The following is a 21,276-nucleotide window of genomic DNA, read 5'->3' as shown; positions in this document are numbered from 1 at the left end:
CATTCAATTTTGTTGGTTCTTGAATGTTTTTAAACCTTCGAATATGCTAATTCACTGATCTAAAGGCGTAAGCCCAATTCCCTCTCTGTACTGCGTCGAACCACTTGTATTTGGGGAACCCGTTGGACTGCGACTTCGAGTGCCGACTAAGCCTCAGTTGTTTTCACGCCGCCGCCGAGAGTGGACGCGTTTCCGCCAGCTCTTCAATAAAATAATTTCGCGTCGTCTTATCCTCGGTTAATTCCAGCCATATATTCGCGGAAAATTTTTAAAAAGCTTTACAAAACAAAATTCAATGTAAGGAGTGTACATAGGAAATCAATGCTATCTAATCGATCTTAAGTGCATATGCCAAACCAAGCTGTTTTTGCAAACAAGCCGTTTTTAATGGGGTTTCGTGTACTGCGGCTTTGTTTTGCTTTGCCTTTGCCCACAAAGGGGAGCCTTTTGTACTTGACCAGTCGGATGTGCAACGACGCCACAGAAGTGCCGGCGATTCAGAGCACGAAGTACGACAATCTAAGTCGGTCCCCAAATGCACTTGTTTTCCGTGTTTGGGCAATACGTGAATTATCGCTGAATAGAACTTCCTACTGTCGCAGCCTATCTTAAAGTTATGGGAACTTGAATTGCAATAGAGCAGATTATGATGTGGGGTATATTTCGTAAATCTATAAAAATAAATCTAAATCCAAGAGCTTTTATGTTCTAACTTTTTAAAAGATATCTCAGCATATACTCCCACAACTGAAGGAGTGGTTTTTGGTAATCGGAAAAATGGATTAAAATAGATCTTATTTCCTTAAGTGTTTATGTGGGAAAATCACGTTAAACGCCAACCATTCCAGCTTTAATTGGTCTTGCCCGCTGCCAAAGCTTCAGTTTAAATGTTCGACATTATTATTTAGCTATTACAAAATAGCATCCGTAGCATATCAAGCAAAACCCTAATTTCGTACAACTTGGGTTATTTGGTCTGATTAACCTAACGCAATCGCATAATATGATTTCCAAAACTCCCTTTATTTTTGTTGTCACTGACCTATGGCCAATGAGTAATACAAATTAATAAGTGATTAACCACTTTGCTCAAAGTACATTGTCATTATTGCTGTTACTATTCAGCAAAATTGCTTCTACGTGACGCGGTTGCAAAGCAATAATTATTGAAAAGTGAATTGTAATGAACCGCCCTTCATTGATTTGCATTGTATCTGGACTTACTTCGTAAAAGGCAAACAAGTAGTGCACGAAAATACATTTTAAAACTTGCGTAAAAACACGAAATCGATTTGAAACCGAAATAATTTGTGTATTGAATTAGTTTGCACTGCTTAAAGATCTTTCTACTGGTGGTTTCCTTGGTTTTATTAAAATGTTCTCAATAATATATGCAATATATTTTTTTCTGGCTGAGAATAAAAACTCTGTGGCTAACTTTGACAGGTTTTGAACCATTAGTTATCTGTCAGAAGCTGACGAATTATTTTTAAGTGATTTGTGGAATCCAATTGCTGGTTTCTTGGTTTCCTCGAGACCCGTATTAGGTAATGTTTCTGAATGCTAAGCGAGCTGTCTGGGGTCAAGACTCTAGCCAAAGCGATGTGCTTCTGTTGCCCCCTGACGTCACGGAGTACACCACACATAACAATAGAGTATAAAGTAAATCTGACAGTCGACGGGAATTAGCATAAGTTGGTGAGCTGAGTGTAGATTGGCATGCATATTTAAGCTTTCAATTAGCCAATTTCTATCACCTCCTTGTTTACTTCCTCATTGCGAATTGGTGTTCCCTTTGGTGCTTTTTAAGCATCCCGGAGAATTCCAGGATCCCCTAAGGCTTCTTCTCCAGGTACCAGAACGGGTTTTTGATTTGCATTCAGGCATTTACCGAGTTGGCGCCGGTTAGTCGAATATTCTGACGACGCCGAAAGCATTAGTAAAGTAAATAAGACAAAAACAACTCCAATTTGGCGTCTAAAGTCGGCAAACTCTGAAGTTTTCAAAGTCTGTTTAGCTGCCAGGCAGAATCAGATGATTTAGGTACTTGGAATGTTTGAATAAATATTAAATAACACGGATCAATATTTAAATAAGATAAATTAATGCCCGACAGACCCTATGAAATTTAATTAATAACCGCATATAAAGACGCCTCGATACTGAATGACTCTAAGTAGAATTAATTCCCTATTGGAACCAGTTGAAAGTAATTGTTTAATTTAACCGCTGGCGGGCGAAGCGAATCGCAACTGTGAAAACGTGATAAATCTGCGATATGAACACCGCTCCACCCAGAAACCGAGGCGTCCGTGATCAGTCTGTCACTTCTGTCGGTGGTGCTGTCGATCAAGACTTCGTCAGAGGTTGATTATCATAATACCCTATGAACCGGGTTTTCGCCCTGCACCGCATACTTACTTATTAGTGGTATAGCAAAAGATATCCGGGGTTATTTCACATTTTCAATATGCAATTTAAATTCTAGCATGCCTTATCCTCGAGGTACTATCTATAGAAACTATCTGTGTGTCATATCTGTTGTATATTTATTAATCACCAGCTACTTCTTTCCGCTTTATTTTTTACGACCTGGATACGTTGCTAATGAAGGAAACACTCCGGTGCACTCTCCCGACTCTTTGTCTTTGTTTCCGATGATCCTCTGGTTATAATGAAGTCCTTGTCGCATCCACCATATAAATTCTATATTCAGATTAAGCCGGTTCTGAAGGCATTGCTCATATACGTATGTAAATCGAAAATGCATGTAAGTGTGCCAGTTTGCTATAAGAGATAGAAGTCAAGGCCAGAAGGAATGGAAAATAAGGAATATGTATTGCACTTATGACAAAGAAAGTTGCGCAAATGTAATTCAATACCTTGTCAGGCTTGGGTTTTTATCTCAGCAACTAGTATTTTATGCCTCTAGCCATTGGCCTATGGCTGTGCTTGTCATCGACCTTATGGGTACTAGATCACATTGAACTTGAGCAAGATCATTGCAACTAGCATATATTTTCAAGTCAAGTTCAAGTTTCCGGCTAGAAATATATGTAATCATAACCATAAATGCTGCCACTTTAAGCCTTTCCAGGGAAAGCTTAATATCACCGATCTGTGATCAGTGATCACTGATCACCATGCGAGAGAATTGTTCTCTGCCCGGGGTCTGACTAACTTTCCCTAATTTATTTCTAAAAAAAGTCCCACAATTGTGCTAACACACATGCAGTTAGATTCACCCCAAAACCTTTATCAGGTTGGGGTGTGGAATTCAAGGCCACCAAAAGTGTTGATAAGTCTTATTCACTTTTTTCGTTCAATTTAGCCAGTTCAATTTAGCACATTTCGAAACCTTTAATGATTAATCTCTATTTGCAGCGCGTAAGAAGCCAGTGCGATCAAAACAAAACGGGCAATAAATCTGCAATCACACGACCATGCGTTTATAAGGAGGAACAATAACAGAACCGAAAGCCAGAGGCAGAAACACAACGATCATAACCGCAGAGCTGGCAAAAGTACAGAAAAAGAAGTGCAAAAAACATAAATAAATAACCGGCGGCAGCAGATCCAGCACCCATTCCCATTCCAATTCCGACTTTGGTGCGGTAGGTAATGACACATTCGGCACCCAGCGCACGTATCTAGATGCGAGCGAGCGTACGTATCTGAGTCCGTCAGTGAAATCCGGGGAACAGTAGCCCTGCCTTGCCACCCGCGGCGTTCGATAATATATGAGTATTTGAAAGCGGCATTAAATAACAATAAGTAAATCTATCAACATTCGCCATGGAGCAGTCGCGAAACCTACTCGCCAAACAGTCCAAAGATGTCGAGTTCCAAGATGTCTTCTACACCGTTAAGGAGCGCAAGAACTTCTGTGAGTTGCACGATCTTTAAGATCCATCTAAGTGATCTATAGCTGGTGGGCAGCTGACTAGCTAGTATCTATAAGATTGCAATTATAATGAATTATTCGATCAGAAATAGTTGTTTTCCCTTTAATTGCTGTTGAGTTAATAGGATTAAATTAAGCCACATGTACTGCATGAATGCAAATGTAACGATTACATTTTCTGAAGCTACTTTATTTTCTTTATCTGAAACGGGTTTACCCTTAGCTAGCTTCTGTTACGATTTAGAGTTACGTTAAACATATTAAAGTAAAAGATACATTTTGAGGGTCTTGAGGCAACATGACTTTCAGTCCCATTTGCCTGTATTGTTAAGATTTCGGGTAAGTTAACCAATTTTAAACCCTCTGCTTACCATAAAGTCTGTATATATTGTGGTAGATTAAAGTAAAAGATACGTTTCGGGGGTATTGAGGCAAGTGAGTGAGTGATTCGCACTTTATGATCTTTAATAATCACATGTTATTTAAGCAAAGGAGCTAGTTGGAGCAAATTCAGCTTAATAGGTTAATTACCATTTAAAAATAACATAAAAGTGTTAATATGTGATAACGACACAAGTCCTTCATGGCTCCGCGGCACAACCTCTGCGAAATGCCAAACACATCTACGAAATGTCTTTTCGGTTGCAGACTTTTTTGTTTGCATTCGAGTGCCTCAGAGTTGACTTTGTTTTATGTGCTGTGTGCAATGTTTCGCCGCCGCCGGAGGCAATAATCTTGTTTTGGAATGGTCAAGTAGTTGTCTGGCCAAGTGGCCATAATTGTAGTGCCCAGCTGGGCTGCTCTTTGCCCTTTTTGTGCCTCTATTTCTAATGTCAATTGCACAACTTGTTACATTGGCTTGGGGCTTTTATTTGAAACTATATTCGACACACTTGGCCGGAGTGACTGACGTTCTGGGCCACGTTTATGGCCACAACCCCTTCGTTAGGTGTTGTGGCAAACGAGTTTCCCGTTTTGGACACTGCCCCGCCTCGTCGGGTCAAAAGTTCAAACCTAAGTGCGGACATTCTGGCCATACATGCCATTGTCACAGAATCGACCTATCTTAAAGATTGATTTATAGTTAATAGTTTGTACCCATTCTAAAAAGAAATAAATAACACTTATTTAAGGTCATAAATAAGCAATTAGTACACGAAACTAGTTAGGAACTTAAGCTGTCATTATTACACTCGTAATTCTTTCTTGATTATAATGTTCAATGTAATATATTTAATTGGGACGTAATAATTAATATATTCAATTGAGTGCTTCCAACCCTATCGAGCTCTTACATATATTCTTGATCAGCATCGACAGGCAATTCAGCCATTAAATACCGGATATCTCACTGTCCAGGCACTTACTTATGCGCTCCTCCTATAAATATATTAAAAACACACTGATATAACCAAAAATCTAGAAAGTAATTCCGATTTGCAGTCGTGCAATTTCAATTCAATCCGTAGCAAGTGGGTGGCTTGGAGGTATTTCGAGCGATCTGAACAATCTGTTGAATTAATCAAGTGCTCAATTGAATGTTTGTGGCATGCATTCGACAGAAGAGGAAATACCTGTGAAACTACTCAGCACAAACTAAGTTTTCGCCGCTACCTACAGCCCGAAGTTTAGCTTCCTCATTGCAGAGTCAAAATCAAGTACGACTGGTGATTAATTATTGCTCATACGCCATGTGCAACGTGCAACTCGCAGGCAAACGAGAGATGTCGCCAAATGCTGTCGCCATGTAGAATTCGAAAATGGACGATACAGATGAGAACAGTGCCGGACATAAGTGTAATTTGTATTAGGAAAGCCTTAGTGATTGCATTTTTATATATTTGGGATTTACATGGGAACCGTGGAATATTAGAGTGAACGATAAAAATGGAAACATAAATATATAAGTAATTTGCTCTAATTATTTGAAATCAATTTTTTAGTGGGATATGATGAGTTTTTAAACTGTGAATTAGTTTTAAAAAATTCTAAAAGATTCCCAAACATTTTTGCACCGCTACTTAGCATCTATTTCCTTCAGTAGGTCGAGCAAACACTGTGTTTTCAGGGGAATCATCGCTTTGAAACGCACTGTACGGGTAAATACGTACCGAGAAATCAGTATGTGGGCTTAATATTTAGTGTACATACTTATCGCCGCACATGCACATGTAGGAGTATATTCACACATCGCAGACCCATTGCGACTTCCTCGATGTGCCCCGCATCAGTGGAACCACAGTAGCTGGCTGACCAAAGGCAGCGACACAAACATCGGCAACCTCATCATCTGCTCACCATTCTCATCGCCACCGTCATGATGATCATCTCGATCGGCACCAGCAAAAATTGCAGCTACTGCGATACTATGTTGGCGCACAGTGAAAAGCGAAAATTGCCCAACATTGATTGAATAATTTTCCCCTCCAAAAGTCGTAGAGCTCGGACACGTTTTTTGTTTTTGTTATTTTTGTATGTTCCGCCACATGGCGCGAGCTTTTCCAATCCAAGTTTCCAAGTCACCAGGGCAATTTAGGATTGCTCAGCCAGTCAATGTCCGGGTTTAGCTAGTCAAAGGGGTTCGGTTGGTCTATTGGGATGCCAATCAAATGGAGTGCGACGCTACTTCTGGATTTCAGTTAGGAGTGGTTGTCGCCACTGGATCTTAAAATATGTGCATTTATTTAACTTGAAATACCTCTTAGGGTTACCTCTAATATTTTGCTCCCCGTACTATTAATCACAGATACAAATGGTTTTGCTGGGACGTAATTTTAGCTGTGTGTGCGGAAGTAATAATTGCTGGTCGGCAAATCAATTGACTTTAATTAGCACCCATCATTCTATTAAATCATTTCTGAATGTAGCTACCTCCTAACCCTTAGACATAGGAAACTGAATAATTCATACTTGCCACATTTTTCACGTATCTGTCGGATATTGTATAACTCTAATGATTCAGAAGGGCTAGTTTACAGCTTCACAGAACAGAACAGAACAAAGATCACAAAATTCTCATTTCAGGGAATAGGACAGATCCTATTTCTACACTCGGCTGTGAGTTTGCATTATAAGTCGCATTTCTCAGGCCAAACGCGATTGACATGCTAATACGGGATCGTGTTATTTAGGAGAGTCGATTCAATTGCATCAATTAGCGAACTCGTCCCAGGGAGCACTGCCCTCTCTTTGGCCCTTTTCGGTCTCCGAAATATGGCTAGAACCCAAATCTAATTGATGGAATGTGTTTGTTTGAGGCGCAGTTTCGTTTGTAGCTCAGAGCGACGAGGAAATCTGAAATTTAGATAGAAATGTGGGAATGTTTCGAACTAATACTGGTAAAGGGTGAACCCGATAAACAATACTTGTTTGTTTTTGTATAAATGTCTCTTTTACGCTTTTTAAAAACAAACCATTAATAATGGAAATGAACCCAACACCACGATACCACTTTTGTGCTTCGCAAAACAGCAAATCAGCTTTCCGTTTTTTGTAAGATACTTTTCCCAACTCATTGTCACGCCTCATTATGTGACTCACGTAGCATCGTGGGAGCAGCAGAACCCCGTGTTTGAGGAGGGGAATCGGTCCGATAAATCAGCCAAGCCAACGTACGGTTGGTTGTCCGCCGGTTTGGCTCTGACCGCCGCGCGTGCCCAGAACGTGGTGGCCAAAAAGCTCGAAAGGCGTGCTGTTTAATTGAAGTGGGGCTAATTGATATGGAGACCGGTCGCTGTAAACACGCTCTGATAGTAGGGTTTGCGCCAGACTCCGACTTGTCAGTGACCTCCTTAAATTATTTCGCGAACCGCGAATCAGTTGGGCAATGAATGTCAATTGAGCGCGAGAACTGGGTCACATACTTGAGGGCAGGAGGTCTGTGATTTACTTATTTATATTCTATAGGACACTTAACATGTGCCGTTTTTATTAAAATGTATAGGCTAGGAATACCATATCGAAAAGAAAAATATGTTCTTGACAAACTGAGGCTTATTGTAATATTATAACTTATATTATATGAAAAATATATTGATTAAGTGGAATTACATTTTAATTTCAATTTATGAATGAATCTTTATGTTAATGAATTGATTGCTCAGAAGATTAGGGGCTTAGATCCCGGCTTTTAATATAAGTTAGATTAGGGGTTTATATTCCGGTTTATAATATAAGTCAATGATTACTATCTGGCTTTGACGTTGGAATAAAATGTAATTTAGCCATTTTATAAGCTTATGTATTATTTCTCAGCGGTACTTCCGCCTATCTAACATTTGGTACATTAAAAAAACATGTTTTACATTATAAATGTGTCACTATCAAGAAAAGAACAAACCGTATCATTGTTTCTGTTCTGTGATGTCCATGGAAATCGAAAATCAATAAGAAACATAGGGATCCATAACTGCACGCACCATTCGATTACGACCTTCGGTAATACCATATAGTACGTATATAGTACGGCTGCAGTGCTGATAAGAACGGAGATGGCATTGGCACACATTAAGTCATTTGTGAGTTGAGACTGACAGATCGTGAAATCGTAATTCCTGTGAAAGAATGGAAAATGCATAGTTTTTGACCACCGATTCAGCTCTCAAAATTTTCCTGCGATTTTGAATTTTTCCACACCCTAGACTAAATTTAATTGGAATAAATTATGCACGTGCGAGCCCCCATAATTGAGGGTTTCAGACGAACCCACGGAATGCGGAGGGCAGACAGGGAAGCTGGTTTCGCTTCTGCCAGTCATGCAATCTCCTCAAGCCGATCATCTGTCAACCCGGTATCTTTCCGCTGCCAACCCATTACTCAAAAATGATAAAAAGTTTTGCTTGGTTCTCAGGCTATATTTACCGATGTCATCTATTCTTAGATGTGCATAACGTTGAGTCCCCCACTTTAATGAAAGGGAAGTGATTTTGTGATTTTTGATTCCCAATGTTGGGTCATAAAAAAAACGAAACTTGATTTATTCAGTCTTTCTTATTTCATCTATCTTATTTGCCAATCGTTCCAGATAAACCAGAAAAGTTGACGCTTATACGTAATAGATAGAATATATTAAACCCAGATGGTTTTTGTTTGTTTATATGAATCACTCACCGCATTGATTGTTTTCGAAGCTGCTTAGCATATTCTAGTTTCAGTGAGAGCAGAGTTCAATATAAGATTCATTCTGTTTCTTTTGAGTTAAAAATTCAATTGTAATAATAATTTTAGCACCGATTAATAACTGATTAAATCGTTTATTTTTAGGGCGCGTGACCGGAGAGCGCCAAATTCTGAACGGAGTCAGCGGCAGTTTCCGGAACGGGCAGCTCTCGGCCATCATGGGGCCCTCTGGAGCCGGAAAAAGCAGTTTGCTAAATGCGATTTCGGGTTTCAGGTGAGAACAATAAACCAAACCAGACCCGCCTGCATCTGACGCTAAGTTCTCAACGTCACTCGAGCTCAAGTGTAACACAACCAAAGCAGTATCATTTGGGTAGCCGAAACCAACCGGTTCTATGTTAACAGCCTGGCGATTAAGCCAAGATCTGCTGGCTGATTCCGACTCGAATGCGAAATGCCAGCTGGGTTCTGTAGGGTTTGGGAGAGTGGGTTGGCAAGCTAGCGTAGCTAGTCCGGACCTTCACAATAAATGTCGCATTGCTAGAATATATTGCTCCCCCAAACTTAGCGGAAACTTACAGAGCTGAGCAGGGCTTCAGAATCTGCGAAGTCACGAAGCTACGCTGTAGAAATAATTGTGTTGACAAAGGTTGTCTGGGCTTGATTGTCGTCAAAAAAATATTATATCATTAGTAGAAACCAAGCAAAAAAAAGAGACCTAGATAAAAATTGTTTTAGAAATTTCTTTGTGCATAAGCAGATGAAGAATGTGAAATACTTGAAAGTAATTAAGAGATAAATATTTGCGGTGGTTAAATATATAAACCCTTTCAGACGCGACGGAGTCACGGGCAGCATAAAGATCAAGAGGGACAATGCTTGCTACATCACTCAGGACGACCGCCACCAGACTCTGCTGACTGTCGAGGAGCTGATGAATCTCGCCTGCGACCTCAAGCTAAAGCACCGTCACAAGAAGGCAGAGATCATGACGGATATCCTGGAAAATCTGCACTTGAACCACCGGCGCAATGTGACGGCAGAGAAGCTGAGCGGTGGGGAGCGGAAACGATTGTCCATCGCTCTGGAGCTGGTGGACAACCCCAACATCTTCTTCTTGGATGAACCCACCAGTGGCCTGGATGAAGTCACGGCGTCCCAGTGCATCCGACTGCTGCAGGCAATGGCCCGCGAGGGTAGGACCATCGTCTGCACTATCCACCAACCTTCGGCGACGATCTACAACTACTTCGACAGCATCTACGTCCTGGCCAAGGGCCACTGCGTCTACCAAGGCAGTCCTCGAGCCACCATTCCCTTCCTGCGACTGGCCCAGATCGACTGCCCCAGACATTACAGTCCTTCGGATTACAGTAAGTTGTCCTTACATATTTTAACTATACATTGATTCCTTGAGTGATGCAAACATGGAGCTTGTACAAATCTCAATCTTACCCGATCTCTTATCAAAATTAATTTTCGAATTTAATTGCAGTTATCGAGCTGGTGGATGCCGAGGATGGTCACCTGGTGCCGGCGCTCAGCGACCTGACCGAAAACGGCAAGCTCATCTACGTGGCGACTCAGTCGGACCAGTTGGGTGCTTCGCTGGCACCTCAGCAGGCTGTCACCACGATGTTCGTGGAGCAGCAGAAGCGTCCGTTCCTGCCCGCCTTCTTCGCCGGCAGTGCCGCCTCCACGGACGGCTCGCTGATTGGAGGCACCAGTGCACTGCTGGAACAAGTGAAGGCCTTCTCCAGACGCCTCAACACGGATCGACGGGATGTATCCGGACTGCGACAGTTTGTGGTCCTTATGCAGGTGATGTTGCTGCGGATAACGAGGGCACGATTGGCCCTGACCATTCAGCTGTTCCATCACCTTCTGTGCGGTGTCTTCTTTGGCCTGATATTCTTTCAACTGGGTAACCAGGGTGCCCGGATGTTCGACCATCTCAAGTTCTGCATCGGTGCCGTCCTCATGATTGTCTACACCCAGGTGATGGTGCCCATCCTGAGCTGTAAGTGCGTTGCTGTTCTTCCTTGGGTTATCCTCTCAACCACTTGTTAACCTGCAGATCCCGCTGAGGTGAAGGTGGTCAAGAAGGAGACCTTCAACCGTTGGTATACTCTGACGCCGTACTACATGGCCTTGACGGTGTCGCGTCTGCCGGTTCAGGTGCTACTCAACATCACCTTCATGGCGGTCACCTACTGGATGTCCGGGTTGCCCCAACAGTTCTGGCGCTTCTGCATTTTCGTGGCCGTAGGATTGATGATCTCCCTAGTAGCCGAGGGCATGGGCCTGGCCATTGGCGCCACTTTCAGCATAACAGTGAGTTTTTAAGATCTCAGATGAATTGTAATCTACAAGATAGATGAGGCATACTTTTGGGCTAAAACAACCTTCTCTCGTCTCGTTCCAGAACGGCAGTGTGGTGGGTCCGATGATGATCGCACCCTTTATGGGACTGGCGGTGTACGGGTTTGACTTTGCACCGCAGGTCTCGGGCGGAATGCAACTGCTCATGAAGTTCAGCTACGTGCGCGTTGGCGTGGTGTCGCTGGTTTTGGCCGTCTTTGGATTCCAGCGGGAGGAGCTCGACTGCGATGACATATACTGCCATTTTAGCGACCCTCGCGTACTGCTCAAGTTTCTGGACGTGGAAAAGGTGTCCATGCTGCACCAGTTCGGACTGCTGGCCATGCTGATGCTCTTCTTCCGGGTGATGATGTACATTAGCCTGCGGAAGCGCTGCTATGCCTGATTTTGCAACCAATACTCAAGAAGAATCTTATGCCCTAGTTGTAGTCAATGTCAACACTGTGATGTTCGATTTTAAACATACAGATATATACTCTTTGTACATACTTAAGCGGCGTTCTCCTGACAGGATACAAGTTAGCCCTAAGTTAGCCTTAAGTTAGGTTCGATCCACATAAACAGGCGCCTTTAATAGACAGAGTCTGCAAACATATCGGAAATGTACAAAAATCTTGTAAGCTCACAACCAATATTCGAAATGTTTGTAGAAAAAGGACTCGACAATACCGATTGTGTTTGCGGATGGAGGACAAGAACATTTTATACAATATCTTGGTTAAAGTGGTTTCAATTCGAATTGTAGAAGAATAAAAGTGTTGTTTGGGCTATTCCTATTATGTGCCGTGTACTTCTAAATGGTTAACCATCTAAACTAAAATACTATTTTCAAACGTATTCCACAGAGAAGCTGGTTGTGAATCCTTGTCTACAGTGATATTCTTAATGGCGTTGAGGAGGTCAAAATAGTTATACTTCCGCCAGTTCAGCCTGTCCTGCGCGGGCTCTAGCAGCGCAGCTAGACTGGAGCCGGCCGAGAACCTAAGCTTCTTGTTGAAAAGCGAGTGTAGCGTCGCCAGCTCCTCTTTGGTGGTCACTGCATTTATAAAAGGACTCAGCACCAAGTGGAGATCGTTGCGGGTGAAGCTAAAATTCGCTTAGGAGTTGCAGTTGACCTGAGCATGCTTGAAGTACTCACCTGCGCATAAACTTATTTATGTTGTCCACCAGATACTGATTCCCCACATAGAAGCCCAGGTAGGTGCGCATCACGGCGGTCAGGAGGCCAAGGGTCAGCGTTTTTGGAACCTTGTCGGCGTCGAGGGCCCAACCGAGCAGCTTTTGCATCGCCCAGTACTCCGTGGTACAGCTGAGAGAGTTCAAAAGGGCACCCTTCTCCTTCTCGTTCACGGCTTCAAAGAACATATCTCGCACTATTAGCCAGTGAGACTCCAAGCCGGTGCGAATGCCCCGGCACAGCACGGTCTCCCGCAGTTCCTCCGGAATGGAGGAGGTCGAGTTCTGCTCCATCGCCTTCTGAAATTTCTGCTGCGCATCGGTCAAGCAATCCTTTATCTCGAACTGGCACGCCAGCCGGTACATCATCCCCGACAACGTCGGCGTGGCAGGACTTGTCGTGGCATTCGAGTGTGCATCTGGACTTGTCGTGGTTTCTGATGCTTTGCCGGTTCTAGATTTCTCGGAAGAGGGTTTGAAGTTAGCTTTAAAAGATGGCTCAATGAGAAGCTGCATGAATAGCTGGAAATGAGAGATACATTTCAAACATTCAAGCCATGCGATCGAGTTTTGAAGTCTACAATTTGCGGATACCAACCCTAAAGATGCGATAGCCCGTGCTCATTCTCATGATGCTCTGCAGCTTCTCAAAGTTTGTAATTGCCGTTTGCCAAACGGCAACGCTGGTCTCATTCGAAAGATACTTGATCACGCTCAGGACGACCCTATAGGGTAGTTGGCCCGACCAGGCCAGGTTCAAGGCATCATCCACCAACTGGGCACGGCTGAGCTCCGAGATCTGCGAGAAATTCTGGAGCAGAGCCTCACTGAGCAGCCGCCAGCTGTAGAGATCGTAGAGGACACGAACGGGGACTGCAGCATCGACGTTCAACAGCAACCACTCATTTTGGTCAACGACGTTGCTTAGCTCTAGTACCTGCGCCTTCTTCTTCAGGCAGCCGAGCCACTCAACCTGGGGAAGCGAAATGTTCTTGGTGATGTAGACGACCGGCACCCACCAGCAGTCCTTTGACACGATGTTCATTTTCCTTTGATAGTAGCGGCTCTGCGTGATGGTCACCTTTTTCTCTCGGTTGTTGCGAAGGACGGTGAGAAGGGGGTATCCTGGTTGCTTCAGCCAGGACTCCATCGTGGTGGACAAGACCACACCGATGGGCAGCTGGTGACTGCGTCGGGCCGCTCGTTGCAACTGCTCCCACAGCTGATTGGTGGAGGCGGAGGAGCTGGAGTACCGCTGGAAGAACTCGTGCAATCCCTCAAAGAACGCCTTAGCGCCGATGGCCAACTTTATCATGTGGGCGAGCAGGCACATTTTGTGTTTGCGAAACGTGTTGAGACGGATGTCCCTCACATCGACGGAGATGGCCTTTGTTTCAACCTGGGAATCCAAGCTCAAGACATCCATTCGGGTGGTCAGAAGGAAGGTCCTGTTGTAGTCCCCCTTGTTCTCCATGGCCAGCACCTGGAAGGCCACATAGCTGTTGATGCCTTGGCGCACATACGATGCGTTCCAGTCGGAGGCGGTCACCAGTAGTCCGTTCCACTGGCGCGCCACCAGCTCCGCCAGCGTTACCTCAAGGCTTTCGAGGCTGTTTTGGCTGGGGCCGCCCTCACCCTCGCCGTAAACCATCATACCCTTGCCGCCGTGCATTTCCGCATAATCCGGCAACACTATTTGATCGAACTTTCCACCCCAGTCTGAGCCGTTCGGCAAGGGAAGTCCGAACAAGGTCTCATAGTTTTTGAGTAGACTCGGGGTTATTGTCGCCGCCTTGGCGAACCTCTCCTTTACCTGCCACCGCGCCCAAACGGTTATCTTCTCTCCAGTGGCCGTAACGCCATTGGAGACTTTCTCGAGGCGGTGCAGAGCCCACATGATCTGATGAGTAGCCAGCGGCGGAGATGTCATGAATGTCGTCCACACGAAGTCCGTAATCTCTTCGCTGCAAGTATGAGGCATATCACATTTGAATGTCAGTTCACTCGCATCCTTAGAGAGTTCACTTACTGGGGTGTCTCCCTAATGGCGGGCATACTGCTGAGGGCAACGTATTTCTGATGATGCACCATGGTCACGTTGAAGGGAGTCCGGTGGAGTGGGCTATCGAAGCAGGGGAAGGCGGTGTGCGCGTAGTCCGGCTCCATGCGCGTTAGGGCGTAGTAAATTTGCGGCGTTTCGTCATAACGGCCGGCAAAGTAGCCGTACCTCTGCGGCCTAGTAAGACGGCCCGTAAAGAACATGTGCATAGTGTAGGTCTCGCCAAGTCTGAGAGGTAGGTCGAGAACCAAGTAGACTTCGTTGGCCTTTTTTGAATTCTTTATATCGGTTGTTGTGATTGTCTTGCCGCTTGCCCAACGCACTAGCCATGTTTTTTCCGGAAACGTTAAAAGGTCGCGGCAGTTGATATATATATAGCGAGTGGCCTTCTTCGCTTCCAAATCGATGGATACGATTCCCTCATACCGGTTCTGAGAGCCGCCTTCCAGGTGCGTGAGGATCGTCAGATTGTATCGCAGCGGCCTAACCGAGCCTTCTGCACTTTTTCCCGATGGAAAACTCCAATATAAGACGAGAATTCGCAGCAACATTGCGGTCGCAAGGTAGGTGTCCAACTGAATCTATCCATAGCAATTTTGATTCTAGAGTGATTTTATCTAATGTATAATTTCACGCCATTTCACGGTTGTCCCAAAGAGAGGCTGAAGTCGGTATGTAAGAACTTTCCGCTGGCGTAAGATATTCATTCATAAACACAGTAGTAAAATTAATAAGGCGGAACGATTAAAAGAATTTAAATAAATTAAGTATTTTCAACAAACAAGTGGATACTACTGAATGAAAATAAATACAGAATGACTTTACTTGTTAATTTAATTAAACAGCTGGGCCGTTTCTACAGCCATTTGGTGTAGTATTTACAACGAAGAAATAATCTTAACTTAGGTTGCATTCAATTTATGTTGATTAAATTGGTTCAAACTTTAAAGAATAAACGGCAGATTTAAAGGCAGCATTAACAGGCTTATTTAATCCAAACTAAATATTTTTCCTAATACGTTTTCTTTTCTTAGGATGCATTTAGGATAAAATTGGAATCAATTAATAAGAACTTAAACTCCTTGCTATATTACCACTATTTACAGATCTATTTCTTCATGCTGCCCATTTTCTCCTTGCGTTTCTTTACGTGCTTTTTTACTTTGACTTTGCGCTGCTCGGCCTTCGCATCCTTGACAGCCTTTTTGCGAGCCTTTTTACTCTCCGGAGACTCCTCCCGGGGCCTAGCGGAATTTTTAAATCGACTAGCATCATCATCGTTGTCGCCGTCGTGCGAATTTTCATCTTCGCTTCCGCTCGTATTGGCGTCACTACCCTGCTTCTCTTTGCCGGTTGCAGAATCTAGGACTTCTGGCTGCTGCTGCACATCCAGATCCGAGGTCAGGCCTGTGATCTTGCCGTATATGAGATTTTGCTGCACTCCCTGCTTGGCCTTGGCCACATCCCGCTCGAAGTGTCGCACCTGTAAAAAGGATTCCTGTAAGTAAAACCATTTTGGAGTGGGAACAAAAAAGTAAGACTTACCTCGTCCAGGCGCTTGGGTATGTAGGTGTTCTGCCACACGGCCTCGTCGATCTTCTCCTGAGCCGAGATGGCGTCAAAGTCACGGTCCTTGATCCGCTCCGAGATGCGTTCCAAACACTCCTCCATGTTATCCGCAGTGATGGTCTGGTCGGTGATGAAGTCGAACAGCTCCTTCACAGTCATCGTGGCAACCGCCCGCTTGCGGAAAAACTCCGATATGTTGGTGCAGTCCTTGCGCAGGAAGTCGAAGGAATGCGGATGGTCGTGCTCCACCGACTGGCTCACGTCGATAATCACCAGCTGGCCGTCCTGCAGCAGGATGTTGAACTCTGAGAAATCCGCGTGCACCAGACGACACTGGTTGTAAATGCGCCACATGATGACCACACAATCCCTGTACAGCTCGCGCGCCTTCGAAGTGCTTAGCTCGACGTCCTTCAGCTTTGGCGCGGGCCATCCATCGCGACCACAGAAACGCATGACCAGAACATGCGAGCGCAGCAGGATCGGCTCCGGCACTGGGACACCGGCGTTGCGCATCCGTAGGTAGTTCCGCATCTCCTTCTCCGCCCAGGTACGCACCATTTTCCTCGGATTGTGCTTGCAGTACCCGTGCCGGAAGCGGAACTCGCCAGACACATACTTATCGCGGTCCTTGAAGACCAGAATAGATGTCTTGTAAATCTTGATGGCAAACTCCTCTTCACCGTTTTTGGAAACCGCGTGGTAAACGTTCGCTTCCTTGCCAGTGGATATGCAGCCATTGATCTCCTGTATCAGGCCGCGATTCAGCAGCTTGAAGAGAATCATCCGGGTACGGGGATCCATCACCTGTTCGGCAGTGGCCCTGTCGTGTTTGTCGCGCACCTGCGTCCGCTCGCGGCGATCGAAGTTCACCAGCCGGTTTGCAGCCTGGGCGCTCATATTCGTGGTGGGGTCGTACTTCTCCACGTTGATGCGGGCGGAGTACCGGCGCAGCAGCTTATCATTGGGCTGATAGCTGCTGACGCGTTGTGAACCACCAGATGCTGGTCCGGATCCTCCGCCAGCACCACCTCCACTGGCGTTTGTCAGCTGGGGCTGGACATGGAGCTTGTTAAAGCCCGTGTAGGCCTCCTCGTACGTATCGTAGTCATCGCCCACATCGTCGTAGTCCTCCTCATCATATTCCTCAGCCTCCTCGTCTTCCGGTTCATCCTCCTCGTTGGCGGGTTCTATTACTTGGGCCAGGTCATCGCTGGCCTCTTTGGGCGTCAGTTTAATGTCCTTGAAGATCTCGTGCTTCACTGTGAGGTTTTTGAAGTCGTTTACCCATTCGGACTGCGAAAAAAGTAATTTTTAGAGAATTTCATTGGCAATTAATAAGTTTGCTTACATTTCGCAGCTCCTCTTCGTCCTCTTCGGCGTCGCTGTACTTGTGGCTGTCGTCGGTCATCGTGTTTCATGCAACTACTACTTATTCGAAATAAATGCTAGCTTATATTTATATCGGGAAGCTTTGTGCTTTAATATTGAGGAAATTAAGCACAAAAACTTCACAAATTTGCCAAACCAACCACACGTGTTGCGAATGCCATTCGCAGGGATGCGTTGACATTGTTTTGGTATTTTTCAACGGCTGTTAACTGTGTGGTATTTTATCTGTCCAAGATAAATGATATTTTATTCAACAGGGTTATTAGGGTTTTGTTGGTTTCACAAAATATCAACTTTTGTAAGTTAAAATAAATGCAATATTCTAAATATTTGATTTGAGAAATTATCTTGCCATACAAACCTAAACAAATAAGAATATCCTAATTTTAAGACAAAGCTTTACTTAATAAAGTAAAGTATTTGGTGCCAATGTGCATGTGGTCACACTTTGTTTGCTCTGCACATGGATTCGCATTCAAAACAATAATATGAACGACCATTAGTTTGAATTCCATAACTTAACGATTCGGCGCCATGTTCGTGCTGGCCGAGCTGAAGGACAATGTGCGAATTGCGCCGGACCAGTTCCACCTGAAGTTGGTGGACGCCGTGCGCGACGAAATCGACCGCAAGCTGGCCAACAAGGTGGGTTAACTGCAGTTCCAAAGGAGGTCCTTAGTCCTAGCATTTATATCTGACAGGTCCTGCTCAACGTGGGTCTGTGCATGGCTCTGAAGGACATTGTTTCGCTGAAGGACTCTGTCATCCTGCCGGGCGACGGAGCCTCGCACACGGAGGTGCTCTTCCGGTATGTGGTCTTCCGGCCGATGGTGGGCACCGTGATAACTGGGAAGATACGGAACTGCAGCCGGGAAGGTGTCCACGTGACACTGGGCTTCTTCGACGACATCCTCATCCCACACGCCGCCTTGCAGCACCCCTCCCGCTTCGATGAGGCGGAACAGGCTTGGGTCTGGGAATATCCACTGGAGGACGGTGCAAAGCACGATCTATTTATGGATGTGGGCGAACCCATCAAGTTCCGGGTCTCACGCGAGATCTTCGAGGAAACGTCGCCCATTGGACCGCCCAAGGCGGAGGCGCAGTCTCAACAGGCAGCCAGCTCATCCTCGGCCGCCGCTTCAGCCACTTCCCAGGAAGTCAAGACACCGTACAAGATTATTGTAAGTCATTTGTTCCATCTGAAAGGGATATGTCTTTAAAGAGTGTTTCACAGGGTGCCATCAACGAATCCGGCCTGGGCGTGCTCTCCTGGTGGGATCAGCAGGGCAAAGATGAGGATCAGGACGACGAGGAGGAGGACGAGTATGATAACGACGAGGATGGCGAAGGAGCCTGTGAGGAATAGTGCTGACACCTCAACTGTAAATTAAGGTGCCCCCTTACTATTGTTAAGCTGTCGATTTAAAATATAAGAAGTGATGAATGTTGAACTAGAATGTTTGGTTCTAGTAATATTATATCTATATTGACTTCCTATTCTGAAATTCGAAAGGAACTACTGTTTATACATGCCTATCGATTTGATTGAAACACAATTGAGTTCATTTTACCATTTATTTATTTTATCATGTACTTGTAGAGTTGTGTTCTTGTTGGTTTAAGACTGCGGTTTTCAATCTCCATTTGCTTAATGTTCACGATGAAACTCTCACATTGGATTTAAAAACAAAGCATTTACATTAGGTTTGAGTGAGGGCTTTACTTAATGAGGAGAGCAGCTCTATAACGTAAGCTAGATATATAGAGTATCTTTGACGGCCAGAAGTCGATTGTTTATGGTTCGCGATTGCAATTCGCAACCTGACAATTTGCTAAACTTTGTGTTAAATATTGACCTCGTTGGTAGCGTGCACATCTGCCGCTGATTCCTTGCTTAAAATACTTTCAGTAGCCGTCAGATAATTACAGATTAGACATATGGTACAATCGAAGTAAGGTTCACTGGTCAAGGGCTGCAAGAGTCTAGGATTTGTATTTGTAAATTTCAATTGCAATTTCAATCTAAAGCTGCCGGCGACTTTTGCAGGTTTTCGCTACACTCGTAAATATTTCCGTATTTTCGTCTTCTGTTCTTTGCTTCTTTGAACTAATGTAAGTTAATTGCATATTTTGATTCACTTTGTATCTTGTAATTTGTAATTTCTATTTGTTTGTTCGTCTTTTGGGCGCAATGTTTGGTTTTAACTTTTGAGTTGGTTTCTTTTCATTAATTTACACGTAGACTGTATGTTTAGTTACAGCGAGAGTAGTAAATAAAACGTTCGTTAAAAACTACAATAATATAAATAATGTATATTTATAAATATAAATATATTTTATGTATATGTATATTAGACATACTGTATTGCATGTAAATAAATATCATCTTCGGGTCTTTTGTGGTACATCATCGTCTTAAACAGATCAACTTAACTAAGTTCCGTATCAAATCACAGCAGAAATCATAAAAAGTCTAAAACTATAAGGGATAGAGTACAGTGTTGACGGAAAGTTAAAGTCACATAGCACGCGAGGAACTTGCCTACTGGAGGTTAAGTGTACCAAATTAGCATACTTGAAAGGTTCGCCGCACCGCACCGAACCCAAACCGAACCAAAAACAGTGCTTCGAGAACCCCGGGGATCCGCGTCCGCATCCGCATCCTGCCACCTCCGCCCTTCGATTATTCGATGATCAGGCAGCGGGGCAGGTGCTCCTTCAGGTAGTCGAACAGCTCGTGCGACGCCCCCGGGCAGTTGGTCAGCTCCAGCTCCTGCAGGTGCCTGAGCTGGATCAGGCTGGACAGGCCCGACGAGGTCAGCAGCGGGCATCCGGCCAGGGACAGCACCTGGAGGTTCCGCATCGAGCACAAGTGCTGCAGCCCGAAGTCGCGCACCTGGGAGCACCAGCGCAGGAAGAGGGCGGTCAGCGACAGCATCGTGGAGATGTATCCCACGCCAATGTCCGTTATGTGCACGCATCTGAAAGGTAAAGGGAAGATACGGATACAAAAAGTCAGTTCGATACTCTGTTCCTATATACTTGTATAGTAAGTTCTTCGTAAACTAAATATACCCCAATCAAATATAATCAAACAATCTTTCCAATATGAATTTTACGGATTTATATATTTTTTTATTTATTATTTTTCCCTTTTCAACAGGAACTATCACAGCCACATATAAAATGCTGCTTATTTAAAGCCGAACGAATTCCATTCATTCATATGATTGCCTGGGGTGGCCAAGGATTTAATGGGTATTATCCGAAAAAATAATTTCTATATATATGTGGCACTGGGAATGGTTATAAAATGGACATATTCATGTGTGGGCGAGAAGTCTGCTCAGAAGTATTTATGGAAGACAGTTTTGAGACTGAGCACAATCAGATTGCTGGGAACGTTGCAAAAGTACACTGGGAAACCCAATCATATATTACAAAAATGCATGCAATGTCTATAATCTGAGCTCAAGAATTGTAAAAAGTCAAGCAGTTAATAAAATGCCTTGAAACTATTTTAGTTGTTGTGGTATACATCTATTTATATTATTTTTAGAGATTGTTAAAGTTAAAAATAGAATCAAAAATATTATATAATTTTTCCATATTATTTGAATTATTAAGTCCCTAAAAACCCAAGTTTTTTTTATTAAATTAAGTTTTTCCATCA

General features: G+C 44.1%; 5 protein-coding genes across 7 annotated transcripts in view; 2 read left to right on the top strand and 3 right to left on the bottom strand.

Moving 5' to 3' along the window:
• The first annotated feature begins 170 nt into the window (after nt 1–170).
• On the top strand, nt 171–12,183 carry LOC108030631 (ATP-binding cassette subfamily G member 4). 2 transcript variants are annotated; one of them, XM_017103635.3, is made up of 7 exons: nt 171–297; nt 3,385–3,886; nt 9,167–9,296; nt 9,857–10,395; nt 10,518–11,042; nt 11,100–11,356; nt 11,448–12,183. In XM_017103635.3, exons 2-7 carry the CDS (start codon nt 3,796–3,798, stop codon nt 11,787–11,789), a joined length of 1,884 nt encoding a protein of 627 aa, XP_016959124.2. In that variant the 5' UTR covers nt 171–297; nt 3,385–3,795; the 3' UTR covers nt 11,790–12,183. The 2 variants fall into 2 exon arrangements, with proteins under 2 accessions (XP_016959124.2, XP_050742083.1); XM_050886126.1 differs by lacking the exons at nt 171–297; nt 3,385–3,886; nt 9,167–9,296 and adding an exon at nt 9,699–9,806.
• On the bottom strand, nt 11,854–15,196 carry LOC108030630 (aminopeptidase Q). The gene is made up of 4 exons (XM_017103634.3): nt 14,610–15,196; nt 13,179–14,544; nt 12,543–13,102; nt 11,854–12,490 (listed from the first exon to the last, which is right to left on the bottom strand). The coding sequence occupies exons 1-4, from the start codon at nt 15,188–15,190 to the stop codon at nt 12,214–12,216; spliced, it is 2,784 nt and encodes a 927-aa protein (XP_016959123.2). The 5' UTR covers nt 15,191–15,196; the 3' UTR covers nt 11,854–12,213.
• Nucleotides 15,197–15,438: 242 nt separating this feature from the next.
• On the bottom strand, nt 15,439–17,758 carry LOC108030691 (serine/threonine-protein kinase RIO1). Its single transcript, XM_017103726.2, has 3 exons — nt 17,560–17,758; nt 16,185–17,504; nt 15,439–16,122 (listed from the first exon to the last, which is right to left on the bottom strand). Exons 1-3 carry the CDS (start codon nt 17,617–17,619, stop codon nt 15,748–15,750), a joined length of 1,755 nt encoding a protein of 584 aa, XP_016959215.2. The 5' UTR covers nt 17,620–17,758; the 3' UTR covers nt 15,439–15,747.
• Nucleotides 17,759–18,030: 272 nt separating this feature from the next.
• LOC108030619 (DNA-directed RNA polymerase III subunit RPC8) lies at nt 18,031–19,081 on the top strand. The gene is made up of 3 exons (XM_017103617.3): nt 18,031–18,245; nt 18,302–18,784; nt 18,838–19,081. Exons 1-3 carry the CDS (start codon nt 18,135–18,137, stop codon nt 18,967–18,969), a joined length of 726 nt encoding a protein of 241 aa, XP_016959106.1. The 5' UTR covers nt 18,031–18,134; the 3' UTR covers nt 18,970–19,081.
• An 83-nt stretch (nt 19,082–19,164) lies between these two features.
• Nucleotides 19,165–21,276, bottom strand: part of LOC108030617 (F-box/LRR-repeat protein 16) — a 34,559-nt gene continuing 32,447 nt past the window's right edge. For both annotated transcript variants that reach the window (XM_017103614.3, XM_050886125.1), the window contains exon 6: nt 19,165–20,584. In XM_017103614.3, coding sequence (XP_016959103.1) covers nt 20,287–20,584 — 298 coding nt within the window. In that variant the 3' untranslated portion in view covers nt 19,165–20,286. The remainder of the gene's footprint in view (nt 20,585–21,276) is intronic.

This window comes from Drosophila biarmipes, chromosome 3L (assembly GCF_025231255.1).
Source record: "Drosophila biarmipes strain raj3 chromosome 3L, RU_DBia_V1.1, whole genome shotgun sequence".
In the NCBI taxonomy this organism is placed as follows: domain Eukaryota; kingdom Metazoa; phylum Arthropoda; class Insecta; order Diptera; family Drosophilidae; genus Drosophila; species Drosophila biarmipes.
Note: the sequence above shows the minus strand (reverse complement) of the source record. Positions and strands in the feature narration are given on the sequence as shown.

Bases quoted from the DNA above. Each gene is read 5' to 3' on its own strand.
- LOC108030630 (XM_017103634.3), bottom strand. From the start codon at position 15,190: ATGTTGCTGCGAATTCTCGTCTTATATTGGAGTTTTCCATCGGGAAAA. The intron at 13,103-13,178 runs GTTGGTATCCGC...TCTCATTTCCAG, and splicing joins CGGGCTATCGCATCTTTAGG to CTATTCATGCAGCTTCTCAT. The intron at 12,491-12,542 runs GTGAGTACTTCA...AGCGAATTTTAG, and splicing joins ATAAATAAGTTTATGCGCAG to CTTCACCCGCAACGATCTCC.
- LOC108030619 (XM_017103617.3), top strand. From the start codon at position 18,135: ATGTTCGTGCTGGCCGAGCTGAAGGACAATGTGCGAATTGCGCCGGAC. The intron at 18,246-18,301 runs GTGGGTTAACTG...TATATCTGACAG, and splicing joins ACCGCAAGCTGGCCAACAAG to GTCCTGCTCAACGTGGGTCT. The intron at 18,785-18,837 runs GTAAGTCATTTG...AGTGTTTCACAG, and splicing joins AGACACCGTACAAGATTATT to GGTGCCATCAACGAATCCGG.
- LOC108030691 (XM_017103726.2), bottom strand. From the start codon at position 17,619: ATGACCGACGACAGCCACAAGTACAGCGACGCCGAAGAGGACGAAGAG. The intron at 17,505-17,559 runs GTAAGCAAACTT...CTTTTTTCGCAG, and splicing joins ACGAAGAGGAGCTGCGAAAT to TCCGAATGGGTAAACGACTT. The intron at 16,123-16,184 runs GTAAGTCTTACT...TCCTTTTTACAG, and splicing joins TACCCAAGCGCCTGGACGAG to GTGCGACACTTCGAGCGGGA.
- LOC108030631 (XM_017103635.3), top strand. From the start codon at position 3,796: ATGGAGCAGTCGCGAAACCTACTCGCCAAACAGTCCAAAGATGTCGAG. The intron at 3,887-9,166 runs GTGAGTTGCACG...GTTTATTTTTAG, and splicing joins TAAGGAGCGCAAGAACTTCT to GGCGCGTGACCGGAGAGCGC. The intron at 9,297-9,856 runs GTGAGAACAATA...AAACCCTTTCAG, and splicing joins AATGCGATTTCGGGTTTCAG to ACGCGACGGAGTCACGGGCA.